General features: G+C 44.0%; 1 protein-coding gene across 1 annotated transcript in view; it reads right to left on the reverse strand.

Moving 5' to 3' along the window:
• SAXO1 (stabilizer of axonemal microtubules 1) overlaps positions 1–20,199 on the reverse strand; it is a 75,745-nt gene extending 55,546 nt beyond the window's left edge. The window contains exon 1 of the mRNA XM_070430173.1: positions 20,153–20,199. Coding sequence (XP_070286274.1) covers positions 20,153–20,199 — 47 coding nt within the window. The remainder of the gene's footprint in view (positions 1–20,152) is intronic.
• Between the last annotated feature and the right edge of the window lie 2,534 nt (positions 20,200–22,733).

Raw genomic sequence — 22,733 nt, forward strand, 5'->3', positions numbered from 1 at the left:
GGAATACAACAAAATCAGTCATCAGACAATTAAAATACAATTTGCAACTGGCCAAAGAGGGAGTTTGGAAGTGAGGAAGCAAAGAGAAGTAACCATGAAGCCTGAGACACAAGGGGCAGGCAGGGTTGGGGTCTCAATGGGGGTCCTGAGCCAGCCACAGGACAGTGAACTCGAGGGATGGGGAAGCAGAGAGCCAGCGAGCAGGAGATGCAAGGATCAAAGCAAGGAGCTGGGAGAAATTTTCCTGGATCCCACATCTGACCTCTCAGAGTCCACCACACTGACCTTCCAGCCCTTGTCAAGGCTGTCACTCCAACCCCACTTAGCCTCTCTGCAGTGTCACTGGGCGAAGGAGAAATCAGAAGGGAGAGGGAGGGTGCCCCAGCCCCTTTTTCAAGGACAGGCCAGTTGTCTGGGAGCATTTTTCAGCATGCACACAACTTAGCAACTTGGGTAGACAAATGCTGATCACAGCACCCAACATATATCAATCCCACATTGAAAGCAATTCACCCAGCTAACTGATGGATCACTTCAGTCAAAATGGCCACACTCATTCATACATGCAGCAAACTGCTACTTTCAAACAAAAATCCTTATTTTTCCTTCAAATAAACAAGGATGCTTCATTTTAATCAGTGCCACACAGCCCTGGCAGACAGAAGTTAATCCATCTATATTGCCTATAACTTTCCTTCTCTGTGTTCAGAGAATAAAAGACTGATACTGGCAAGATTGCGCTAAAGCGATTTTCTGTATCTGTGGGGGAAATAAAATAATCTTTACATGTGAAAAAAGAAATCTGCCCAATAAAGAAAATAAATCCCAGAAGAGATGACAAAAGTAAAAGGAGAGTTTCAAAATTAAGTCACCCCAAACCGTCACAGCAGAAAACTCGGAGCGCCGCCACTTCTGAGATTACAGTGTCAGTTGAAACTAAAAACTCAACTAGGAATACCCAGCGATAGAGGGATGATGACATAAACAGCTCAAAAAGAAGCCCCCAGTTGTAAAATGTGGCAAAGCAGGTGAGGGGGTGCAGAGGCTTTTTTGGCTCTGTGCAAACTCCTGAGACCACAGGTGGAAGCTATGAAGTAATAGAAGCAATTTGGTATTTAAATCTGTGAAGAGAGGCGTACCCAGAATGAAATGGAACAAACATCAGGGAAAACTGAGATTTCTTGTGGTGCGATTCCCCAAGCGGAAGGACGCTGCCCACTAAAACAGCTGTGAGAAGTCCTCACATTCTTACGCTCTTTCATGGCCAAGGCCAGTCCGGCTTCCCTTTACTCACCTCGAAGAGAACCGTCACTTTCTTAAGAGGCCAAGTCCACTAAAATTGTCTGTTGGTGTGTGTGTGTGTGTGTGTGTGTTTACAAATAAACATTTTCACTTTTTAAAAAAACCTTCTGTGAGGTTGAAACCTAGGAAGTTCATTTTCACTCATTCTGCACCTTCCTCTTCCCAGGGGGGTCTCAGTGTTTCTGTAACTGAAGACCTCCTCCGGCAGCTGGAACCCGCATTTCCTACCTGCTTATGAATTAGTCTTTCCATCAAGCTCACTTGTTTTTTTCTTTTTCTTTTTTTCCATCAAGCTCACTTCTGATGGGAAATAAAGATGATCCAAGGGTTACTCATTGTTTCTTTACACCCTGGTCCTATAAACTAACTCCGTTTAGCCGGGTTCCACACTTGCAGAAATGCCCGTCTTTTAGAACATGGCCCACAAGGTGGGAGCCAAAGGTTTGGGAGCACCCAAGACTCTGGGGTTACCCTGAGCCCTTCCTTATCAGTCCTAGTCCATGCCCTTTTCTTTATTCCTCTATATGTATTGTTTGGTGAGCTGATGCTCCCAAATAGAAGCAGCTGATAAAGAATTGGGGTCTGAAAAGGCAATTACAGGCAGGCACACTGGTTTTTAAAAAGACAGGATCAATGGGTCCACTTTTCTGTTATTGGCGGGGGGGGGGGGGGCAGTTTATAAGAGAAATCAAGAAGGTATATAACAGTATTTTAGGAAATTTTCTTTCAAAGAAAATAACATAAGCAATGGACATGGGACACCTTTCCTTTCTCAATAAAACTATAGAAAGGAACATTTTATCAGACCCAGTCACTATGATTATCTACCGAACATTGAATAGTTAATCACATGTCAGGCTAAGTACTCTATATACATTATTTCATGCAATCTTTCCAATAGCCTCATTTTACATATCAAGAAATTAAAGCTGAGAAACGTTAAAAAATGCAAGTCTGTCTAACCCCGGCATGTCATCTAACCTAATCACCACACTATGGTGTCCTGCATTGCTATCTGTTTTATGCATGTGTTCGAATTCTATAGATTTTTAAACTCCCTAAAAATAGGAATTAAGTCTTCTACTTATCCTAATAGCGCTATGAAACCTAAGCAAAATTCGGATCATTAAAAAGGCATCTAAATACATGCTGACTGGGCTTCAGTACCAAATAACTTCTTAATTACCCGATTTCTCCAAGTCCTATAAAACTACCCAACGAGGCATTTGAGCCCATTGCCATTCTTTCTGCTGGGAGAGGCAGAGGTGGGCACAACCACATCACCACGCAGTCCAGTCTCCCTCCCTCCCTTTGCATTTGGGAACCCAGGCCCATGGGTGATGTTAATAACGAAACATAACTGAAGAGGATACACCCTGGAGCACATGGGAGTTCTCCTTCAACTAGACTGTGTACATGAATAAAAACTGCCAAAAATTTCCCTAATAAGCACTCATGTTCCTTGTGTTCTACCCACAGCTAAGTCTTAGATTATAAGATTCATGTCTGAGTCGGCATCTTTTCTGACTGTAGGCAAATTAGTGGAAACTAAAGTCAAAAATAGGATTCATAGGCTTATATGTATATATATTTAATTCAGTATTAGCTTTACCTAATGGAACATGAATAGGTTATTCAACCCAAACTGATACAGGAAGAAGAAAAAAAAACTTACAAGATTTTTAACAACCAAAGCCCATTTTTTCAAAAACCTAAGACCCAACTACACCATTTATGCTCTTTCTCTTCTTTTTTTCCCCATATTCCCACATTCTTATTAAACCATTTCAAACCTTACCAGTATCCAGGATGGATAAAAAAAAAAAAAAAAAATGAAAGAGAAAACAATGAGGCAATAATGAGTTGCTTTGTTTTAACCAAGGCAGGCAAAGAGACGAAAACCAATACAGAAAGTAAGACTTGGAACCTTTGTTTTCACTTATTATGCACTTAGTCACCGAATAGGGCAGTGGTTCTCAACCTTGGCTGCACATTAGAATCACCTGGGAATCTTTTTAAAAATCTTGATTTCTGGGCCTCATCCTCCGGAAATTCTGTTTCTTTGTTATGGGGTGGGGCCACAGCATTAGTAACAAAGAAACAGAATTTCTGGAGGATGAGGCCCAGAAATCAGGATTTTAAAAAGATTCCCAGGTGATTCTAATGTGCAGCCAAGGTTGAGAACCACTGGTATAAGGGATAAGAGAGACTTTCATTTCTTAAACCCTGAGATCTCTTCAGGTGCTTAGAGGGGCGAAGGGTCCTCACCTCTAACCCTGCCAAATCCTTAGGCCTAAAGGATTAAAATCATCTGTAACAGTAAGATGTAAAGAGACCCTAAAGTGAAAAATGCTGCATGTTCACATAGTCTAATTGGTGGCATTAGCTATTGACCTGTAATGTGGCATGGACCACGGGGGCTACGGGGGCACATAGACCGAGTCTGAGAGGCAAATATGGCAAGGCCCCCAAAGCCCAGTTCCCACAGGAGGCCTGACAGAGGTGCTCCACCATCCATCCCTCACCACTAGGGGGCGCCCTCAGAGCAGCACAGCAGGACCTCCAAACCATAGTGTTCCCCCTGAACAAAACTCAGACAAGCAAACAGAAGGCTATATTTTGGCTTCTACTGTTAATTTTTCTTAAAAGAAAGTACACCCTGGCCAGCAAAAATGAGTTTGTAGGCCCCCTCCACAGATATGTCTCATTCTTAATTAATAAACAGGCGTTTGGGCTGACATATCAATGTCCACTGGCCTAGTTAGTGTTAAGCATGCCCAGAGCGACTGCTCTTCTCAGGGTGCTGACAAAAAGCAAGATTCTGTGCCAACGAGAAGCACCACCAGGGAATGGTAAGCCATGAGGCTGACTCTGCCGATCAGGCAATCCTTGGGGGGGGCGGGGGGCGGGGGGCGGACGGGACACTGCCTAATCAGGACCCCGGCAAATTTCCACAGCCTCCACCTGGGCTGAAGGTAGCTGAGACGCTCTATGGGCCCGCTGCATTAGATTCCCTCCGACTGGCTTTCAGATGAATTGAGTTAAGATCATGGAGGGGAAACAGGCCAAATGAAAGGAGTTTGTTAAAGTGTGAATAACAACAACACACTGCGTGCTAGACACCCATTCAAGTACACAAACGGGTTGGCACCGAAATAACTTTTTCACCTCAGTACCAAAGTCAAGCTGGCAGCCTTTGCAATTCCAGTCCCTTCGACTTTTTGAGAGATTCTAATGCCCTCTGGTGGGAGATAGAAAGGTAAAGATTCCCAGTATCTCCCCTTACTTCATCCAAGGACACTCTGGAGAGAACAGGCCCCATCTCGGGGCAAGAGCTGACTGCTCCCATTTGGGAACGTGGGCACAGTGCTATCACATCTTTTGATTTTTCAACTGGAAGCCCACGCTTTTTTAAAATCAGATTTTGCATTTAGCAACCAATTCCATTCTTCAGACAAAATACTGGAAAGGCACCCAGTTTGTGAACTGGGTATTGCATAGTAGTCTGTAGAACAGTCTGGTGAGTCTGGAATACAGGAATAGTACAGCTAGCACACGGAGAGTATTTAGCATAAAGTGTGTCAGCACAGTTTTGGGGGACCTGGAATACAGGGTGCATGGTAGGGAATAGCTGGAAAGGTAGGGTGGGGACTTGAATAAGTGAGATGTTTGTCCATTGATCAATGGACAACTACCAAAGGCTTTGAATCAAAGCCACAGGATCTGAGTTTTATTAAAAATGCTGTGGAGCCCTAACCGGTTTGGCTCAGTGGATAGAGCGTCGGCCTGCGGACTGAAGGGTCCCAGGTTCGATTCTGGTCAAGGGCATGTACCTTGGTTGCAGGCACATCCCCAGTAGGGGGTGTGCGGGAGGCAGCTGATCGATGTTTCTCATCGATGTTTCTAACTCTCTACCCCTCTCCCTTCCTCTCTGTAAAAAATCAATAAAATATATTTATTTTTTTTAAAATGCTGTGGAAATAGCATTGTGACTGGTCCCAATGAGCAGGAGTGAAAGCAGAACCAAGGAGCTCAAGTCAGCCCCCACACGTGGCAGAAAACTACAAGATACTGTTACTGGATGGAATCTTCTTGCTTAGATTTAAGACTTTCTGAGAGGAAAGGCATAGCAGGCGGCTGCTCAGAAGGCCACAGTTTTGTCACAGGTATACCAGATGTCACCTCCACCCCATGCAGGTAGAATGTGGGAACTCCCAGCATGGAGGCTCCTCGGGGGAAGTAAAGCCAGTGATGCTGAGAGATGTTCTCTGCTCCTGTGGTGGTTAGGGAGTCAGTGAACAAGACCACAAAGCAGACCAGTGAGAACTGGAAAGAATTAAAAACTTCCCCTGTGAATTTTAACTAATGCTTGAGGTGAGGGGTGCAGAGGGATGAGAGGTGCTTTTTCCACGAAGGATTGAGAGGCAAGTCAGAGCTCAAAACAGAAGCCACTTCTCGCTGGCGGGATGGAGGGCGATGAGTGCCGGCATCACATGTCTAGGCTGGTTCCAAACAACCCTCGCCCAAAACCTAACAGGCCGCATCTTTACCGTCCTTCCTTTTAATCAACAGCTGGAAAGATCTGAAAGCCTTAAAAGTGTATCTCTTGCCCTGGCCAGTTTTGCTCAGTGGATAGAGCGTCGGCCTGCGGACTGAAGGGTCCCGGGTTCGATTCTGGTCAAGGGCATGTACCTTGGTTGCAGGCACATCCCCAGTGGGGAGTGTGCAGGAGGCAGCTGATCAATGCTTCTCTCTCATTGATGTTTCTAACTCTCTATCCCTCTCCCTTCCTCTCTGTAAAATCAATAAAATACATTTTTTTAAAATTGTGTCTCTTTTCCTTGAAGAAGCACACCTTTTGTTTTTGAGATCCATACTCAATGAAGCAGCTACATACATGTCTCTTCAAGTGGGGTCCATATCCCACCTGCATCAGAATCAGCAGGGCTACTTGTTAAAACTGCGGATTCCTGGACCTCAGACCCACAGAGTCAAACTATACGAAGGCAGGACCCAGGAATGTGCATCTTTCAAATCGCTCTCCAGTTCCTTCTTAAGTATACCTAAGTTTGACAACACTGGAATTTCAGATCTTCACGTGCAGGCAAAGGGCACGGTGGGTGAGGGGAGGTTTTCTCTCGTAGAACAACAGTACAAAACTCATTCCTGTGACAAAGCCATTGTTGCAAGGCTATCAAATCATAATCCAGGATTTGAGAAAGTCTCTAACCCAGTGATCCTCAACCGGGGCAATTCTGTCCTCCCCTATGCCCCACCCCTACCCCACCCCCAGGGGACATTTGGGAGTATCTGGAAACATTTTTTACTGTCCCAACTGGGTGGTGCCACCAGCATCTACTGGTCAGAGGCCAAGAATGCTGCTAAACATCCTACCATGTACAGGACAGGCTCCCACAGCAAAAATAGCAGGATGTGCCTCCACTGAAAAAAACCATGCTGCAGCCTGAGTTCAACCTCTTATTTTCATAAATTAATGCAGAAATGTAAACATAAATGTTTAGCCATTTCTTTTCTTAGATGCCTAACGTGTAAAGTCCTTCCCTTCCTTGAGTAATTCCCAACCATATTCATTTTGTGAGAGGAAGTACCTCCCACTACAGAAACCAAAGAGGTATGACACCCCTCCCGACGCCCAATTCCATAGGGAGGACTGACCAAGGCCTGGCCAATCAGAAGCACCATCTGAAAATTTTTAAGTGGAATAAATGATGTAAAACAATTAAAGTGGTGACAGTGAAGAATTCATTCCAAAGGTAGGAACATCAGCAGGGCCAGGGCTGTGCCCAGTGGCACAGAGTTACATCAGCAGATCCTCACCAGAGGGTCTCTTGAGACTGCTTTGGGCCATGGCTCTGGCTTCCTGACTTGCCCTTACATTCCCATCTTCCATCCTTGGCTCTCCAGCCTTCCCAAAAATTCTGTGAGGTGTCCTATACCCCTTCATTTATTTAAACCTACTTAAACCAGACAATGTCCATTTCCGTTGTTTCAACCAAGAATTCTGAATAGCATAACCATTCTAGGAACTTGCCTTCATACCAACATTACTATCATTTCAAAATATCCACACCTAGTTCCTAAACCTTCTTATACAGGAATAGAAGCTTGAGAAGCTAAGGACGGCAAAACAGAAACCCCAAATCCCACAGGATGATGACTCAGAGCAAGCACACCGTGTAACATTGGGACAGAAGACATGGAACCATTTTACCATGTTTTTCTTTCTTATTGAATTGTGCTATCTGAAGTTTTCTCAGATTCTTCTAATTCCTTTTGGGGAAGAAAGAACCTTAGTAAAACCCATTTTTAGACAGAGCCATGGAAGAGAAACGAGAATGCCTGGTTAACAGTAGTACAGTGGGGCCTTGACTTATGAGTGTCCCGACTAACGAGTTTTTCGAGATACGAGCGGTCTCTCGGCCGATTTTTTGCTTTGAGTTGCGAGCTAAAATTCGGGTTACGAGCCAGCTTCAGATACCCCACCGCTAGCTGATGCAGCAAACGTCACAGTGAACGCCACAACATCAGCTCAGCATCACCTGTCTCACTCGTTCACTTTTTGATTTGACATACAAGTAATTTGAGTAACAAGCTCCTTCACGGAACGAATTAAACTCATAAGTCAAGGCCCCACTGTATCAGGACTTTAGGAGCCACTGTGGTTGGCAGCAAGGAGCAAGGGGGGCTTCCAAGCCCAGAGCCCAGTTTAGAAAAGGCTCCGAGGTGGTGTGAAGTGGGATGTGTAAGAAAAAGGAGAAACATTCCAGCTTTGCAATGAGTGTTTCAAAAGTCCATACACTGGTTGTTAAAAGCTTGAAATATGTATTTCCCACAAAAGCATTGCCTCAGTGGTGGCTAGAGTCCCAGGCTAGCCCACAAAAGCCTCCTCCATGAACTGCTACATGTAGACATGATCAAGAAAGGCCATGGGAGCGACAGATGCTTTTTTATCCACTACCCAAGGGTCACCACGGGGCTCTCAGCCGAGCAGGGACACCAAGTGAAACACAGGTTCAGTGGGAACGGTGGATACAGAAAGGAGGCTGAAGTCTACACATGTGCTTTATGTGTTAAATAGAAATGCCTTAAGACCCCTCTTAATTTCCTTGGTTTTTCAGGCACATATGGATCTCAGCTTATCTTCATATCACATGTACCCATAGTTCTTTGCTCTGTAGTAAGTAGTCTTTCAAGTTCAATCATCATAGGAAAATAAATGCTCTTCCCCTTTTCCAGAAATCTGGGCTTTCAGTGTTGAAAGGGACCCTAGAGATCATTTTGTCAAACCTCCTGTCCGATGCAGGGATCCTTTCCACAGCATCCTGGCAGGCACACAACCTACGGCTCTGCTACAAAATTCTTCTTTATTTGTATTGACTCAAAATCCATTTTCATGAAGTGACCTTCAGTGGTCTTAATTCTACCCTCTAAATAACCCGGAACAAGCGCAGGCCCTCCTCTGCAGAATCCAGCTTTTCCAATACTGGTGGACTATCTGTCCCCTGATCCTATCAAGTTCAAGTTTTCTCACCTTCAGAATACACTCCCCTTAACCTGGCCCTCCTGGTCACTGGCTGGTATCCCTGAAAAATGACATTTCCAAATGGGAAAGCATCCTTCAGTTGTGGTCTAACCAAACCAAAATCCAATGAAGTAATTACATCTCTGACCTGGACACCCTCCTTCCCTTCAGCCTGAAACAAAGTTAATGATTCTTAGCAGCCACATCATAGCATCAGATCATATTAAACTGTGGTTAAATAAAACCCAAAGACCTTTTCACAGACTATGGCCAAGACAAACTTCTCCCATTATGAATATGGATAATTGATTTTTCATCCCAAATGTAGAACTTCATGTTTACTCCTACGTTTCTGCTTGGTTTGGGGCCCAGCATTCCAGCCTGTCAAGATAATTTTGAATCTTGATACTATCATCTATCATTCTTGCTATATTCTTCCCATTTTGTGTTTTCAGTACATTAATAAGGGTGACTTCTACATTCTTATCCAAGTTTTGATAAAAATCTTGAACAAGACAAGGCTAATGATGGAGTCCTGTGGCCTAGTGCTCGTGATATTTTTCCAAGCAGGCAAAAAGCCATCAAATGACACTTTATGGGCCTGCTTGTTCAATGAGCTGGGTACTACCTAATTATACTATCATCTAATCCATCTTTCACCCACTCTATCTACAAGGATGTTTTGGCAAGAGTCCTGAAGAGGCCAATTATTTCCTCTTCTAATAATTTTTTCCTACCTGTACCCCTATTTCACAAAGCAGCCCCCTCCCCCAGATGCCCAGTTTGTGTAACCCCACGGCCCCCGAACTCGGTTGATTGGACCACAGGAAAGAACCCTAGAAGCCTTAGGAATCACATCATAAGCTGTCCCAACCAGACCCTCTTCTCCTTGAAGTGTGGAAATAGTGACTTAACTCTAATTAATCTCCTTGGTTATCTGAAACAAGAAGTGGTGTAAAGCTGGGCAGCCATACATGGCCAATGTGCAGAGGGAGTCAGAGTGCTGAGAGGAAACTGGATCAGGCACGCCCCCGAGAATCCATGGGGCCCAAAAAGGACATTCATTCATTCCAAGTGGCCATTCAATAATTTTCAGAAAATTCAGCTCCAGTCTCCACTTCTCCCTCACTTCTGAGGCCAGCAGCAGAGGCTCCAGAAGAACTCTGCAGACACTGTCAGAACCCTAAGGTGGAAACTTTTGGGGCCTAGGAAAACACCATTATAGAGTTCAGGGGCTACCTTATTGTCTGATGATCATTAATTTTTTATTTTTATTTTATTGTTGTAAGAATACAACATGAGAGCTACCCTCTTAAAAGTTTCAATGAACAATACAGTATTACTGACTATAGGTGCAACATTGTACTACAGATCTCTAGAGATTATTCATCTTGTACAACTGAAACTTGATGCTTATTGATCAGTAACTCCCCATTCCCCCTGCCTTCAGCCTCCAACAGACCACCATTCCACTCTCTGATTCTATGGATTGGACTATTTTAAGTAACTCAGGTGACTAGAATCATGCAGTATTTGTTTCTGTGACTGGCTTATTTTACTTAAGGTTCATCCAAGTTGTCACATATTGCAGAATTTCCTTCTTTTAAGACAGTATTCCATTGTATGCATATACCACATTTTCTTTATCTATTCATCCATTAATAGACATTTAGGCTGTTTCCACATGTTGGCTATTGTGAATAATGCTACAATAAACATGGGAATGCTAATATCTCTAAGATTCTGACATCAATTCTTCTTATAAATATTCAGAACTGGGGTTGTTGGATCACATGGTAGTTCTACTTTTAATTTTTTGAGGAACCACCATACTGTTTTCCACAGTGGCTGAACCATTTTGCATTCCCACTAAAAGCAGGCGGGGGGAAGGGCAGGCACCGATTGGTGATTCTCTCTCATCATTGATATTTCTATCTCTCCCCCTTTCCCTTCCTCTCCGAAATTAATTTTATATATATATAAATTAAATTTATATATATATTAATTATATTAATTATATATATATATATATATATATATATATATATATATATATATATAAAATGTGTGTGTGTGTGTGTGTGTGTGTAAAAAGGCAACCTACAGATTGGGAGGAAATATTTCCAAATCATATATCTGATAAGGGGTTACTCTCCAAAATATATAAGGAACTCCTATAGCTCCATAGCAAAAAGAATGACCTGATTTTAACCTGACCAGTGTAGCTCAGTGGTTGAGTGTTGACCCATGAATCCGGAAGTCAGAGTTCAACTCCCAGTCAGGGCATATGCCCAGGTTGCAGGCTCAATCCCCAATAGGGGGTGTACAGGAGGTAGCCAATCAATGATTCTCTCCCATAATGAATGTTTCTATCTCCCTCTCCCTTCTTCTCTGAAATCAATAAAAAATATTTTTTAAAAAAATGATTTTTTAAATGGGCTAAGGACTTGAACAGACACAGATAAGTGAAAAAATATTCAATGTCACTAATCATCAGGGAAACACAAAACCCCACCATGAGATACCACCTCATACCTGTCAGGATGGCTATTATCAAAAAACAAAACAAAAAATAGATGGGTCATGATTACTGGGTTTTTTAAGTTCAGAGATGTTAAAGAACCTGTACAAGTTCACAAAGCTTATAATGAATCAAAACCAGGACTCAATTCAAACACACTAACTCACTGCCCATGCTCTTTCCCTGGTATACCCATTTGAAGTAGGACAGAAGAACAAGGTATTCAACTAATTCTTTGCTTTTGCTTTTCATTTTGCGCTCATGTTCACAGATATTATGTACACTTTTATTTGGAGAACAGAGTCGAAATACATCATACTTGAAAGAGAAAATGACCAGTTAAGGGGAAAAGTTTTGACTTTTCAAAATAATCATCACATAAAGGATAGTGTTCCTAAAAGTAAGTAACTGACCAGCACAGGCAGAAATTAACTTATCCCTGACATTATAAACTCAGTTTGTTAACATTAGAAATGAGAAACTTTATATATTCTCAATATCCAAAATATATGGACATATTTGGCTAAGTGGTTAATTTGACAGCTATTTAGAAACTGCCCTTTCCTTTTAGAGAAACAATCATAGGCGCTTCACAGTTACTTTGAATGAGCCGGTGAAGACGACAATTGAACAGATGGTAGAGTATGCTAGAGTATGCCAGGCAGTAAGGATGCCTTTAATCCCAGGTCATTGCTTAAGACTTGGAAAGCTCTAAACCAGCGGTTCTCAACCTGTGGGTCGCGACCCCTTTGGGGGTCGAATGACCCTTTCACAGGGGTCACCTAAGACCATCGGAAAACACATATATAATTACATATTGTTTTTGTGGTTAATCACTATGCTTTAATTATGTTCCATTTGTAACAATGAAAATACACCCTGCATATCAGATATTTACATTATGATTCATAACAGTAGCAAAATTACAGTTATGAAGTAGCAACGAAAATAATTTTATGGTTGGGGGTCCCAACATGAGGAACTGTATTAAAAGGCCGCGGCATTAGGAAGGTTGAGAACCACTGCTCTAAACTGAACAGAAACGTAACCTCATGTATGTTTGTGTCCGTCTGAACTTGAGAAGTATAATCATTGCTGGACTCAAGTGTAGAGGCTCTAGGAGGGCCGAGGGCCTCCCAGCTGTGTGAAGAGCAGAGTAAGTCTTTAGGGGTCATCCCTATCCTCCACTTAACTAGGTCCCCAAGCACTTACTCGAGTCGCCCTGTTTTAATTATCTGCAGAGCATTTATGATTATCTGCCAGCTAGTAAACTAAATTAGGACTCTCGCCAACACTGCAAGCTCCTCATGAGAGCAGAGATCTTGTTCAGCCCTTTTAAGGCCTCACTGCCTAGAACAGACCGGCATCTTTGTATTTTACTTATTCAGTAACACTTACCTAGCCTTACCACGGACTGTTCTATTGGTTTACTTAATACTGACTCAATCCTCACAACAACCCTGTGAGCTGGGCTCTATTATCTCCATTTTACAGATAAGTACACTGAGGCACACAGGTTTGATTCTGGGCAAGGACACATGCCTGGGTTGTGGGCTCGATCCCCAGTAGGGGGCGTGCAGGAGGCAGCTGATCAATGATTCTCTCTCATCACTGATGTTTTCCTCTCTCCCTCTTTCTTCCTCTCTGAAATCAATCAAACATATTTTTTAAAGTATATTTTTTAAAAAGAAAGAAAAATGTTAAGAATGGAATAAAAATGAGATACTTTTAAGGAAATATTAACAAACTACACATCCATTCAGAAGTTCTAATTGACTAACAGACTTAAGTTGGCCTAATTCGGATATTGTATATTTATTTTAACAGAAAAAAAGAGAAATGCTACTTCTTTTGGGAAGAAGTCTGTTTTATTATTTGCCTGCTCAAATTCAGAGTTCACATTCGGAGATATTTAAGGGTCCCCATGCAATTTGCCTCAAGCACTCATGTGGATGTGCTGTCTCCATGTCTCTAAGACCACCGGCAGCTGGCATGGGCCCCTGCAGCAGGTATTGACAACCCTGCCCCTAGCATAAGCTTTCCCTTCGGAGTTCACCGAAAATGCCAGGTCTCTGCTCCTCTCCCACCTAATCCTCACGCCTACCCTAAGAACAAGGTACTGTTATTATCTGTTTCACAGAAAGACTCAATGACTTGCACAAGTTCACAGTTAAAATGTGGCCGAGCCAGGATCTGAAATGGGGCAGTCTGACTCTAGCCCTCACTTTCCTGGTCACCCCAAGCATGTCATGTCCCCTCCTTCAGTTCTCCCTGCTCCCCACTCCCACAGTGATCTCTTCCACCTCTGAAATCCAACATCACTTATTTTATTGGTCTCGTTCATTTGAAGCTTAGTACCTTTCCCCCATGAGACATGTCCCCTATCCAAGTAAAATAAATCACCTGAAGGCCCGTCGAAAATATTTTAGTACCAGTGGAGGGAATGATGTTGAACCTTCCCAAGCAAGATACAATTAGAGCGGGGGTACTCTAAACTGATCAATTTGCAGACTATAAGATTTGGTAGATCATTTTAACTACAGTAATTTCAATCACTACTAAGTTCTCTGTAGTTTTATAATATCCGAAATTTAATTATACACACTACCATACTCATTTTATTAGATGAAAGGCATATATGAACAATTGAACATTGATTCTTATATCACAAAAATGCAATCATTTTTAAGGAGATATAACAACACAAAAAGTGCACAAATTCTACAACTATATTCAATGTTAAAGTGAAAGGGATTCTTTCTTTCCCTTGGCTTCTCTCTCTGGAATCTGCTAAAGATAAAAAGTCACCAGCAAGCATCTATTAAAAGCTGTGCTTTTTTTTTTTTCTTAATCAGAATTTATGAAGTCAATTTTATTTAAATTAAAAACAAGAATTCTTCTTGAAACATGTAATATCAAACCAATTCCTCGATTTTTTTTCCTTCCTCTTAATTTGTAACAGAGACTCTAAGAAAATAAAATCGAAGGTTAAGGAAATTTCCATCAATGTGAAGAAAATATTTTCCAAAATTAAAATAACAAGTTCCTCCCTGGTTAACATAACTGATTTAAGTTGCAGATACATGGCTGCCCCTGAGATCACCTTCCTCCCCAAGCACGGTGAAGGGGCCAAATCCACATCCTTTTCAGCAATTTGCAAGTCCTCTATGGGACTACCTTTTTATGAAATGCTGTGCATACTACCAACGCTACATAAATATTTCATGATACATTAGCCAGTCCTGGAATTTCCTGCAAGATTGCACAAAGTCTTTAAAATAGTGCACTGCTAGCCGTAAAATAATCAGATATAAAAGTAAGCTATATCAATCCCTTGATTAACTGCTTTTTTTTTTTCCACAAGAATTTCAAAAAGAAGGGGGGGTTGTTGCTACATTTCAATCTCAGGAGAGAGATTTGCCACTTATATTACCTTATTAAAAGGCTTTTAGAGTCATACTTTTTTTTTTTACATCAGATACTATTGATCGATTGGATGAGAGCCTTCATATTGTAATCTGTAGTCAAAAATGGCCCCGTGTGACTAGAAAACAGACCACTGACTATAAATTGTAAGATCCAGCCCAGTGTCTGATACACAGGAGAAAAATGAAATTTAATTGATTGACCTAAATCGTGCCTGAATCTTAACAAAATGTGTTCCTGTACATTAAAATGAATCTCAATACTTTAATTTCCTTATCTGTAAAATAAAAGCACTAAAGGCCACTAAGATCCCTTTCAGCTTTAAAAGCTGATTAACATTTCACTTATCTACAGCTCCCCCAAAAACCTCTCCTCATTTCCAATTTAGTAATTTGGGACAAGAACAGCTCAGTAAACAGAAAACATCCCCAGGGAAAAATGGAGGCTAAGATTAAGGAATCACATTTCCAAACTAAGTAATGCTTCCCATGTTGAGGGACCCCCCAGTAAGATAATAATATGTGAGAAAGTGCTTTTAAATTTTTCAAGACACTACAGAAATGTACAGTGGTATAATACTGAAAACTGTGATGGGTGGCATTTTTCAGTAACAGGAAATGCTGGGGGTATTCAGATATAATTGGAAATATTATCCTCTCATACAAAAGTAGGGTCACTCCAAACCACCAATGTAGCTCTTGTGTCAAGATAACTAAGTGGTAGAGTTTGATTTTTTTTTTTTTAAAAACTGCTCATTTTACCCTATTTCTACAACTCATGAATATTTTTGCTCATTGGCGCCAATTGTATTGAAAAGGAGATAACATTTTTGGTAATAATTTCAAGTGCCAGATTTTGAGTGTCGTTGTGGAGGGAGAGCCTTGAACTTGATACAGTAAGAAATGTCTGGTTTTTTAAAGCCAGCAAAGCTCATTAAAAAGTTTTATGGGTGGTTGGAATCTTTAGGTTCAGATACTTGAAACACCTTCACTTTGTAATCTGTGATCTACTCCTCAAGGTATACCACTTCCTGAGTTCTTCTGGGCCTTAAATACTGACTAATTGCTCATTTTCGAAAACTTAATAAGGTAAATCTATAAAGGATTAAACTAAAGGAAAATACAGAACTCCAAGGGTGTTTTGTGTTGTTGTTTTTTCCATTTTAGGCTGGTCGGGTTTAAGAGAATTGGTTGGGGAAAGGCTGCCATCTTGTGACCAAACGTAAAAACTTGCTCCAGGAGCGCTAAAGGTTCCCAGAGTGACAACTGCTCCTACAGAAAGAAGGAAGCCTTCCTATCCAAGCTCTCTGTGCATCCCCAGCGTCCCCACTAACAACACAGTCTTCAAAATTAAAGTTGAAAAGACATTAAAGAACTCTTTGCTCAAACAAAGCTTTAAGACGGGGTGGGCAACCTTTTTGTGAGTACATGCCAAAACCAGCAAAATCTCTGACTCAAAATTCTTCTGCGTGCCAACCCTAAATTTTTAAGAACATGTTACACCTACTTGATATCTCTTAAGGTGTACATATGTGAAGAACCTTGAAGAAATAATAAAATTCATTTGAGCGACAAAAACACAGTATATGATGATGAAAATACATTTATTTTTTAATGTATACATGCACACTGATAGTCCGACAGAAAACTTTATGACTCCATTTGATATTATCAGTGGGACTTTTGCTGCTGCATCACTGATGACAGAGATTTTACATCAGGTTTATATTTCCTGACCTTCAGAGATATGCACGAGCTACTACTTTCATCTGTCAGGCTACTCCTATTATGAGACTTAACAAAACTCATCACTGAGAACAAAGATTCACAAGCATATGTGGATGAAACCAAAACACTGGTCGGATCTAGGAAGGCAGGGAGAGTTAAGGCAGAGGCATAGAAATTGCTCTTCCCCTCTCTCGTCAATCCATGTCTATGGTCTTTAAGATAACTTCTTATGTAAAATTATTTATTTATCTAAGATGCACCTACACTGACTTTATCTGAAAAATAAAAAAGTCGATATTAAGAAAAAAATTGTAAATGGAAGATTATAAGAGAGGGTTTCGCGTGCCAGCAAAAGTTACTGGCGTGCCATGTTTGGTACGCGTGCCAGGGGTTGCCCACCCCTGCTTTAGGAGAAAGATAAAGCGGATAATAAGAGAAAGAGATGTGGGCTTCCCTGCTTGCTTCCTTCCTTCCCTCCCTCCCTCCCTCGCAGCCCAGGAGCCTCCATTAGTTTTCAGTTCATTGCAGGAACTGAAGCCCAGAGATCAACAGACTCACTCAGAAACCCCAAGTCTCCCCTCTCCCACTGCAGGGCTCTCTCTTCTGACAAGCAGACTTCCTTCACATGCTTTCCCTCAGGCTGGAAAAGTCAAAAATCATCGACTTCTGGAACTTAGAAAACACCAATAAAATTCCTTTCATTCCATCCCAACCCACCTCACAGCAGATCTGATTGGGGGGTGAGGACAATGCAGACTTCCAAATAATGAGACTCTCCATGAGTGTGACTTTGTGCAATGATGGACATGTTCCCTGTCTGTACCGTCCAGTAGAGTAACCACCACACACACTGAACACTTGAAACGTGGCCAGTGTGACCAAGGAAGCAGCATTTCAATTTTTTTAATTTTAATTAATTTAGATAAATTTACCACCTGAGACTAGTGGCTACCCTACGGGACAGAACAGTTACAGATCTTGCCTCCCTAATCCATTCTGATATTATCACCTTCACAAACAAAAACCTATTCATTCAAAGAGATGCGTTTTGACTACTATATGGAAACCGGTGTGTATTCTGCAGCACACACACAAAAGCAGAAAACACAGCCTCTGCTTTCCAGGAGTGTACAATCAAATGGGGGCGAGAGAGCACGTAGACATGGAACTAGAGCCAAGAACACAGGGAGTGGGGAGCCCTCTGATGGGGAGCTACAGGGCTGGGCCAGTGGGAGATTTGTGACTGAAACGGGGCCTTAAAAGGACATGAAGCAGCAGGAGGGGACACGGGCGTTTTAGAGAAAGGGCAGCAAGGACAAGGAACGGAGCTGGGAGGTCATAAGGTTTGCTCAGGGGATCCCGGGAAGCCCAGTCTGCCTTGAGGGGCAGTTGTATGTAAGGGACTCACAGGAAAGTCAGAAAGGCACGTTAGAACCAGTTTCCGAACATAAAACTGAGAGACCCAAGAAGGGACCAGTGGAGATGGGGAGTGGGGGGTGGGGGAAGGGACCAATTGAAAGATTTCAAAGGAGGAGGGGACCAGACTTTGGAAAAGAGTAAATGCTGGAGATGGAGAAAGGTAAGAGATGACTCGAATCTTTAAACCCTGGGTAAGTGGAAGATTGTTGGCACCAATGAAGAGGCAGATAACTGGGGGAGTGGGACAGGTGAATGAAGGTTGTTGATGCTGAGGTTGATGAGATAGTCAGATGGGTCAACAAGCACTTTCAGAAGTGAAATGAGAGTGAAAAATAAAAAGAGAGGCTGGTGGATGGGAGAGTCAAACCAAACTGTTGACTGAAACCACGGAGCAGAGGGGTAGACACAGGAGGAGGAGGAAGGAAAGGAGAAGAGGCCTGAGGACAGGCTCTGCCTCTGATGGCAAACAGCCCCTTTCCAGGGAGGAAAGAGGGCAGAGTTGGGGGGAACATCCAGAGAAGTACACCTTCCTAAGGGGCGGGAGGGCGTCGCCTCACTGCGTATGCCTGCACCCCTTAAACACGCGTCGCTGCCTTCCTCACTAGATTGTCAGCTGTGCAGAAATGGAGACGATGCCATGTACTTCCATCTCAATGCCTACGACAGTGCAAGGTAAACCCAGTCTGAATACCTCGAGGAGTCAGGAGATGATGCAAGGGGCCCCAGAGGAGGGTGAGCCTTCGAGGTTTTGCTAATTTGGAAAATTAGTCCTAGACTAAAACACTGTGCTGGTCCCATCTCACAAAACTTAAAAGCAAGACCTGTGTTTGTAATGTGAGCTAGTTCAGTGGGTCCCAGTCCTGGGAAGTGGTCAGAATCAGCTAAAGACTGGTGCTTGGCCCCACCCTCAGAGAGGATGATTTAACCACCTGGGCAACAGATAGCAGTTTAAAGCCCCCAGGTGACTCTCATGAGCAGCCAGGGTTGAGAACCTTCCAGAAATGGGCGAGGTTTCTAGCCCAATATTGAGTGCCCTTTCGTTCTCCTAATGCAGCGGTTCTCAATCTGTGGGCCTTGACCCTTTTGGCGGTCGAACGACCCTTTCACAGGGGTCGCCTAAGACCATCCTGCATATCAGATATTTACATTACGATTCATAACAGTAGCAACATTACAGTTATGAAGTAGCAACGAAAATAATTTTATGGTTGGTTCACAACATGAGGAACTGTATTTAAAGGGCCAGAAGGTTGAGAACCACTGTCCTAATGGCTGGAGTGATTTTTATATTCATGTAACACACTACAGTTAACAAGCAATGTTTGCAGATTTCAAGATGCTGGCATATATTAAACACAATCCATTAGCAGGAGTCCCACATACGTTAACTCATTTAATGCCTAGAGAATCCTGGAGAAGTTCAGTTGCCTGCCCCCAGGACCCCACAGTTAGTAACAGCCAGGGGAGCTGACCCCAGCGCCCACTCTCTGATCTGTTCCCAGACCAGCAGCTCCCATTTGTCCTGAAAAGCAGGTCGGGGGTGGGGGGGGGCGGGCATCTCAGACACTGAGCTACAGGCGGGGAGCCAGCTACAGAACAGTGACAAAACCGAGGCCTTGTCCCTGGGACCACCTGCCTTTGCCCAGCTTCAGCCAGGCATGGTCCTCAAGGACAGCTGACCAGGAGACACACCTAGCAGGGCCAGGACAAGGAAGTGCAAAAATAATTTCTTTTCCTTGCTCTCATTCCACGCTGCGCCACTGTGGTAACAAGTTTTACAAACACCTTACACCTCTCGGACAAAGGGGCAATCATTTCTAAGAAACTCTGTTACAGTAAAGGACTCCTCTTCCCCAGCCCATCCCCTTCCAAAAGCCCAACAAAAGTAGCAAGACTCATCCCCAGCTGGCCAGGGGGTTCCTAGCCTCCTCCGCCACTTCCTGGGCTGCGGGAAGGGGCTGGGACCATTTGCAACCTGCGCACAGCTCTGGAGAGAGGAAGAGTGGGCAAGGCCTGGCTGCACCTTCACCAGCCTGCTGAACGCGGTGCACGAACGCTGGCTGACTGCTCCGCAGCCTAGAAAAGGTTGACAAGTGGATGACTCCCCCGCGATGCTGCCTGGTGCAGCGGCACAGGGTTAGAGCTCAGCCTGGCTTCGGTGTCAGAAAACCCAGGCTCCAGGGTGCTTGGCCCGGACGGACGCGGTCCCCTTACCCGCAGGAGCACAGGTCGCAGATGCACTTCCTCTTCATCGGGGCCATCGGGAGGCATGCCCCGCCGTCACCGCCTCGGAGACCCCAACCGCCTTGACGGGGGGTGCACAAGGTCTCGAGGGCCTTGGCAACTGTTCCGAATATTTACGCCAAAGACAACTTAAATGGCCTTTTTGCAAAATCCGGTTGTCTGTTCCCCTTCCTGAGCTGGCCTTACGCGAGAGAAGCACGGAGCGTGGGCAGCGCCAGCCCCGCGAGCTCCGTGCATGCACCTAGCCGCCGGCCTCTGCAGGCCCAACTGCGCCCGGAGCAGCTGGCCCGGCCCTGGAAGCCGCAGCACCGGACCCGCGGGGCCTCTGTGACGTCACCGGGGCCAGGAGGCTCGCCTCTGGTGGCCATGATGTCACAGGGGCCGTCTGTGAGGTCAGAAAGCTCCCGGCGGCTCACCTGGCAGGCCCAGGACAAACGCTCATTGGAACTTGGAGAAACCTGAAATGAAAGGCGAGCCGACTTTGGAAAGCTCGTGGGTGAGCAGGTCAGCAAATGCCGTCGACACTTGTGCAAAAGGGCTGTCACCACATTGGGTGGCATTTTCTAGCTCTAAGGACCATAGCGCCCTTTCTTATAAAAAGGCATCCCTTGACTTCCGGAAGGCTGGCCTTAAATAGCGCTTTCAGGTCTTTCTTGCGGAAATCAATCCCTTTGGCTCCACCCATAGACCTCGCACTCTTGAGAACAAAGCGTTTCAGGGCACCTGGCCTTTGTTGCTCCTTGGGTAGGGTGTTCAGTAGGGTGTTCAATCACTTCTCCAGGTGCTAACAATGCTGGGGCATTAGAATCAGCTGGCTTGATACAAATAAGATTGCCAGGGCTCACCCCTGGAGCCTCTGATTCAGTAGGTCTGGGGTGGGAGAGAAACACATTGATTGGTTGCCTCCTGTGCACGCCCCAACCAGGTCCCGCAGGGGAGGGTCCTGCAACCAAGGTACGTGCCCTTGACGGAAATCGAACCCGGGACCTTTCAGTCTGCAGGCCGACGCTCCATCCACTGAGCCAAACCGGCCAGGGACCCTCTACTGTTCTTAAGAACAATCAGTAAGCTTGCTGCCTAGCGGAAAACCACACTTTAAGAAACACAGCTTTCAAGATTCTTTTGCCTTCTCTAAGGAGCCTTCCCTGGTATAGTATTTCAGCTTACCTGGTCCTAAGAACTACCACAGATCCTGCCCAGATCTCTAGTCTGGGACCCTAGTTTACACGGCTCTGGTAGGTTGTGTGGAATTAAACATTGACGTCCTGGTTATAGGAAATGGGAGCTTAAAGTATTGATCATCCGTATGCTTATTTTTTTTCCCCACACTTCCTAACTCTCCCCCTTCGTTTAGTGAAAAAGTGTGTCAGTCAGAGGATTATTAGACTTGAGGATACTTAATATTCAGAGGTTATTTGGGGGGGGGGGGGGGGGGCCATGGTAGGCTGCAGAACAGAGGTCAGCAAACTATTGCCTGCCGGCCAGATTCAGCCGGCCACCTGTTTTTGTTTGGCCAGCAAGCTAATAATGGTTTTTATGTTTTTTAGTGGTTGAAAAGCATTAAACGAATATTACATGACAAATGAAATAATAAAATTCAAATTTCAGTACCCATAAATAGAATTTTGTCAAGAATTTGTGAAAATATTCCTGAATTTGCTTCCTGGCCCTCAAAAGCTAAAATGTTTACTATATGACTTTTTACAGAGAACGTTTGCCAATCCCAGCTGTAGAAAGTAAAAAAGGTGGATCAGAGGGGGAGCGAGCTTACTGATTGTTCTTAAGAACAGTGGGGGGGCCGTGGCCGGTTTGGCTCAGTGGATGGAGCGTCGGCCTGCAGACTGAAAGGTCCCGGGTTCGACTCCGGTCAAGGGCAGGTACCTCGGTTGCAGGATCCTCCCCTGCCGGCCCTGGTTGGGGCGTGCACAGGAGGCAACCAATCAATGTGTTTCTCTCACATCGATAGTTCTCTCTGTCTTCCCTCTTCCACTCTCTCTAAAAATCAATGGAAAAATATCCTCGGATGAGGATTAAAAGAAAAAGAAAAGAAGAACAGTGGAGAGTGAAGCTGCTCCTTGCCTTCCTGGTAGGAGGTCAGGGTCCTAAAGGGGAGGATGGAAACCTGGTGGACAAGATGGCGAGGTGGGAGCTAGTGGACGGCAAGGCAAAGCATGAATGCAATCCCTACCCACTGACAGGGAACATCAATCACATGGCCCTTACAGAGGAACTATAGTACTGAACACCAGCCTTCTCTTGGCAGCTGACTAAACATTCTCCATGAATCTTCCAGAAGAAGGATGTCCTATTCATGCCCCTGGACTTTGATGAGAACCATCCCCAAGCAAACTGCTCTTGTGGATAGCAGCCTTGTCAACAACCCATGGCACTCCCAACTTCTCCCATCCCTGCCCTCACAGAGGGTGGAGATTTTGAAAGACAAAAGTGGTGTGGACAAGTAAGCCTCAACACTAATTTACCATGGGCATTTCTGGAGAGCTGGTGCTAGGCAGGACAACTTCCCCTGCCACCCTTGTCACACTTACTGCCC

This window comes from Myotis yumanensis, unplaced genomic scaffold (genome assembly GCF_028538775.1).
Source record: "Myotis yumanensis isolate MYYU_CA2020_CCGP unplaced genomic scaffold, mMyoYum1.0.hap1 SCAF_12, whole genome shotgun sequence".
Classification (NCBI taxonomy): Eukaryota; Metazoa; Chordata; class Mammalia; order Chiroptera; family Vespertilionidae; genus Myotis; species Myotis yumanensis.